This window comes from Triticum aestivum, chromosome 7A (genome assembly GCF_018294505.1).
Source record: "Triticum aestivum cultivar Chinese Spring chromosome 7A, IWGSC CS RefSeq v2.1, whole genome shotgun sequence".
NCBI classification, from domain to species: domain Eukaryota; kingdom Viridiplantae; phylum Streptophyta; class Magnoliopsida; order Poales; family Poaceae; genus Triticum; species Triticum aestivum.
Window position 1 is genome coordinate 675782951 of NC_057812.1, and position 5734 is coordinate 675788684.

Consider the following 5734-nt stretch of genomic DNA (forward strand, 5'->3'; position numbering starts at 1 on the left):
GTGCGATGTGCCTGCGCGCATGTCGCGGGGCTCTAAAACCATGTGTGCTCCCACTGTTTCTGTTTGCACATGGCTGGTCTGACGAGGCCGAGAATGTTCAAGATCGGAGCGTGCGGCCGCATGGATCCGGCATGTATATTCATTCCCTGGCGGCCGGAGGCGATGTGCCATGGGCATGCCGTGTGACCGGTCAACTGTGTCCGACGAGGAAGGAACGTGGCTCTGCTTCTAGGAAAAACTGCCACTCGGTTGGATCCGACAGCAACTACTCTTAGAGCTCCTTTGATTCATGGGATTTTTGTAGGATTTTCATAGGATTCTAATCCTATGGATTTTTTCCTCTGGTAATCGTTTGATTTACAGGAATAGAAACCTTAGGAATCAATCCTATGAATTTCCCCTTCTCTATTTCACAGGAAAGTTTCCAAGAGGTCGAAGCTCTTGGAAAGAATCCTGGCAGGAAAAAAAGCGCGCGCGCTCGCTCACCGCGCGCTTAGTTTTCGCGGTAAATAAACGCTCGCGTAACTTCTCACAAGACACATCGCAAACAGAAGCACCGCCCCCCAGTTTCTTCAGCATCGACCTAGTCGTGCTGCGCCGCCACGGCCGGCCGGCCACCCGGCCTTCTGCCCAGGTCCTCGGCCTGCTGCCTGGCCTTCTGCTCAGCTGGTCAGCTCCTCGGCCGGCCTCCTTGCTTCTATTCCTATGTATAGGAAGTCCAGCAACAAGGTACGAGGCAACTCCAAAAGCCAGATCCGGTCCTCCTTTGCTTCCCATGATTTCCCATGAATTTGTAGGTATTATACACATAGATTAGATTGATTTGCTTAGTATTAGTTTGCAACCTGCTGTAGATTCTCTCTGATTTTTTAGATCGAGCTTGTTATTTCAGGATTTGGGGATTTTCTTTGCAGCTATTAGGTAAAAAAATAAGAGGTCTCAGATTTGACTAAATTCTTAATTCACTATGTATTTGCTAATGTCTAGCTCGTTTATTTAGCAATTGAGTTGCACGACTGTGTCCTGATGGTACCCATATTTTTACTTTTCCTCTGGTTCTTTGGCACTGTATGAGCAGCATGAGCTTATTTTCTTCATAGCTATTGGATCATCACGTGATAATTTTTTTTGTCTTCACAAGGCACTAAAATTTCCCTTTTCAAGGATTCTATTCTGAACAAATATCATTTGTGCCCTGTAAAAATTGTATGCCAACAATATGATGCATGTAGATGGCTGATCGACGTTGCTTGTCTGAGCGACAAGGCCATCATCTGCAATCAAATGGTGCAATTGATCTTGAAGTTGATGGTGGGACTACAGGTCTTCATCCAGAAATAGGTAAGTTCTGATGTTACGGTGACACTGATAAACTTAGATATGCAATTTTATTTTATTTTTTGATCTGTTATTGATTTAGAAACTAAATTTGTACAATTATGTTGAATATCTAGGAATCACAAAAGGTAACTCTCGAGCCAAATGGAGTCACCAAATGAAGCTGTACCTTATTAAACTCCTAAAAGATCACGATGTGCCTGGTTTTCGGACACAGAATGCTTGGAGCAAGGAGGCATGGAATAATATTCTTCATCAACTCAATCAAAAGTTTGATCAGTCATTTACTCTCAACCAAGTCAAACAGAAGGAGCAAGATCTAAAGAGAGACTATCGTACTGTGAAAAAGTTGTTGGATGTAAGTGGCTTTGGATGGGATAAGGACAGAAAAATGGTAGACGCACCTGATAGTGTTTGGGCAAGCTTTACTGCTCGTACGAACAGCAAGGATGCTCTCCAATGGAAAGAAAGATCATTTCCCTTTTATGAAGAATTAGCTCCACTCTATGAAGGTGACTTCAACATAATATTCACAATTCCATTGTAGCTATTTTACCTTGCAGCCTAAACTTTGTATATAATGTTTGATTGTTCTAAGCAAGTCTTTGTAACTATTCTCTAGGTCGTTATGCTGAAGGGAGAACTCGCCAAGGCATGGACCATTATACTAGCAAGAGGAAGTATGCACCAGTTCCCTTGTCACAGTTGACACAGATGGCTGATCTCGATCAATCACCATCACCTACTATGCCGGTTACCGGTGAGTCGGACATGCGGTTTACTTTAGATGAAGAACTTGAGGAAACCAACTTGGATTCTCCCCCGCATCTATCTACACCTATTCAGCATGTGCAAGCCCCTCCAAGATCCACACAAATGGAGAAACATGACACTAGGCGTGGGAAAAAACAGAAGCGTAGTGCTACTGATGACTTCCGTGAGAAGTATTTAAAACTGAAGAAGGAAGAAATTGATAAATTTGCTGCCATTGAGGAGAAGAAGTTAGAGGACCCCTACAGCATCAACAAGTGTATCACAGCAAGTGAAGGCTTGGAAGGTCTACAACTAGGAGATATGCTGATGGCATCAGATATCTTCAAATGTAAGGAGAACAGGGAAGTTTTCTTGTCCTACTCTACTAATGAACTACGGTTGGCTTGGCTTAAAAGAGAGATTGCACGTGCCCAAACAAATGATCAAAATTAGCCATTGTGGTGGACTGGTGGTGATCCACTATGATCAGAGGTCATATTTTAGGGAAGCTTTTGGTCTGTGGGTGTCATATACTTTTGTCTAGTTAAATTGGTCATAGAACTGACCATGATGGTTTAGTATATTTTGGTAGGTATGCCTTGAGACTTTTGGTTAGGCATGCAGCAAAACTAGCTTGATCATAAGCATGAAGTCCAAGAATGGTATTACAACTTGCATCTCATATTTCAAGTACATGAATGGTAGCAGAACTTGGATAAAATATTACATATTCTGAGATCTTCGTGATACATATTGTGCCCACATTTGCTGTGCTATATAATCTCGTTTTTGATTCCCAGCTTCTCTAGAGTAATTAAAAGCATGTATATCATTGTGATAGTTGTGGTCTCCACTTGGCACATCAACAAATTGTTCTTGATCAATCTCCACAGTAGTATTCTCAGGCCATGAAAAATCTCCATCATGCAAACGTATGAAATTGTGCAGCACACAACTAGCAACTGATATGTCAATTTGTTTGGTCACCGAGTAATGTGAAGCCACTCTCAATATCGGAAATCTCATTTTTAGTATACCAATAATCCTCTCGATATGGTTTCGGAGTTGTGCATGTCGTAGGTTGAATAATTCCTTGTAATTTCTTGGCCTTTGGCGAGCTCTCCCTTGTTCTTGTAAGTGGTACCTAGTACCACGATATGGAGCCAAAAATTGTGGTGTGTTTGCATAACCAGCATCTACAAGGTAAAATTTTCCGGGGGGTACTTGAAAACCATGGTTAAGTGCATCCTGTAGGACTCTTGCATCTGAAGCCGATCTCTCCCAACCAGCATGCACATGCACAAACTTCAGATCAAAATCACATGCTACCATAACATTTTGCGACAATGTTTGCTTCCTATTGCGATATGGTTCTTGCTCATCAGCAGGTAGTTTCAATGGAATATGTGTACCATCTATAGCGCCGATGCAATCCTGCATAAATACAAGTACATAAGCCATATAATCTTCTCTGTAAAATTTTGAAATTATGTTACTCTAACTTGATCATAAGCATTTATACATACCATAAAGAAAGGGTAGAACTTTTCTTTACTCAAGATTGGATGCGGGTGTAGGGAAGGTGGACGTATGTATACAGAATAGAGTTCAGTAATTGCACTGAGCACTTCACCAAAATAGTAATTGATTGTTTGTCCACTATGCTGAAACCAATCTGCCAAAGTATCATTTGTTGCATTCTTAGATAATGCATACAAAAATATAGCCACTTGTTCTTCTACTGAGATATCTCTTCCATCAACAAGGCGATCATTCTCGCGCAATTTCTGAACCAAATCTTGAAATATATCAGTCTCCATTCTAAAGTGCCTTTTGCATAGGTCTTCATGTCCATTTAAAATTTCATTTACACGCGGTGCGCCTGTGAGTATTGAAGTGTGCATAGGTCTCCTTGAGGAATATGAGTGTTCTCCTAAAGTACGAAGAACAAAAAGAGCAAACTCATCCTCACTCTTTGATCTGCGACAGTAGCTAGGATCCATTGGACGCTATGAAAACAAGCCTGTGGAAAATTACTGAGTTATCATGACTTCACAAGTTTAAATGTAAACTACTTAATTTGTATAGTTAAAACTTGTACTAGTAATTTATTGGTCGATCAACAAGGACTAATTCTGGCATGCTAGTCACTTAGTGTTACTCTGGATTTTTTTGGCAGATAACTGATACAGCTTAGTGCAGATCATTGAACTGGGTGATGATATTAGGACACCTGATTTGATTCTTTCTTGCATTTTACCTCTACGTATATGTTTGAATAAGTTACAGCATGCAGAAACCAAAAAAGAATATAGCCTCTGATGGTGATGGTTGTTGCTGACATGATGCTATGGGGTGGCTGGGTGGGTTGAAAATTGTAACCACGAAACTAAAACAGACATGGTGCTGTCGATTTTCTAGATTTCGGATGGCCAGCGACAGCAAAGGAAACATGTACAGTAGGTGAACTAAGTTGAGATTTGAGAGACAACCAAGCAAGTGCAGCAAAGGGAATATGTACATTAGAAGAACTAACCTCAGATTTCAGAGACGGTCAAGCAAGTACGAGAAAAACTTCAGCAAAACTTCAGCTATAGCAAAGACTTGCTTGTAACGTTCTGGTGCATATGAATCGAAACTTGTTCTTAGAGCTGTATGAAGTGCAGAGCTTGTATATGTACGGGTGCAACCTAACGGCTAGTTTAGTGACCAACGGCTACTTGTTTGAATGCACAGCCTTCAAAATAGTAATATTATAATGCCTTGAGTTCCTATGTTTTTCCTATGCTCCCATCAAACACGCACTTGTGCCAAATCCTGTGTTTTCCATTCCCATAGGATTCATATGGACAGGGCATGCCAATCCTCCATTTTTCCTATTCCTCCACTTTTCCTATCCTATGAATCAAAGGAGCCCTTATCTTTTTTTCCAAAATTACCACGCCCCCGTTTCTCCTTTAGGCCATCTTCAATGTCGATTCTCAAACTGCCTACATACATCCGGACGTGTTGTGTCATCCAACGTCCAACGCGGTTCCGTATCGATCCGCCGAGCGGTCTGGATGTGTTTTTTCATGCAAATCGAAGACAAACGTGAGAAATTTTGCAGGAGTCCGAATATCCTCATGAAAAGCCAAAAGTCGCCACGTATCCCACCTCTTCATCCGGCGGATGGCGAAAGGCCGTTGACTATTGTTGTTAATTGGTGGAAGCCTAGCATGTTAAAAGCCCGATCATTATTAGTATTTGGGCATTTGGCGGAAGCTTTGCAAATATATTTGGGTATTTGACGGAAGGTTATTTCTCGTCATATGGTTATCATTTGGCAAAGTGATTAGTATTTGGACACTTAACGAAAGTTTTGTAAATATATTTAGACACTTGACGGAAGGTTACTTCTTGCCATATGATTAGCATTTAACAAGGTGTTTAGCTTTCTATTACAGTCCTTTATTAATTCTTGCCAAGAAGGCTAGCTTTGGCGAAAACTACGCTAGCATATGGATTAATTGCCTTCTGTCAAACAAAAAGCTACTAATCATAGTTTTTAAAAGGGAATCACATAGTTATTTGGCGATTAAAATTTAACAAAGACGAATATGGCTACCGTTGGAAATGCCCTTAGAACAACACCGGACAAACA

General features: G+C 41.1%; 1 protein-coding gene across 1 annotated transcript; it reads right to left on the reverse strand.

The window, feature by feature from the left end:
- Positions 1-2710: 2710 nt before the first annotated feature.
- Positions 2711-4729, reverse strand: LOC123154598 (putative nuclease HARBI1). The gene is made up of 3 exons (XM_044573285.1): positions 4628-4729; positions 3618-4114; positions 2711-3525 (listed from the first exon to the last, which is right to left on the reverse strand). The coding sequence occupies exons 2-3, from the start codon at positions 4092-4094 to the stop codon at positions 2815-2817; spliced, it is 1188 nt and encodes a 395-aa protein (XP_044429220.1). The 5' UTR covers positions 4095-4114; positions 4628-4729; the 3' UTR covers positions 2711-2814.
- Positions 4730-5734: the final 1005 nt, after the last annotated feature.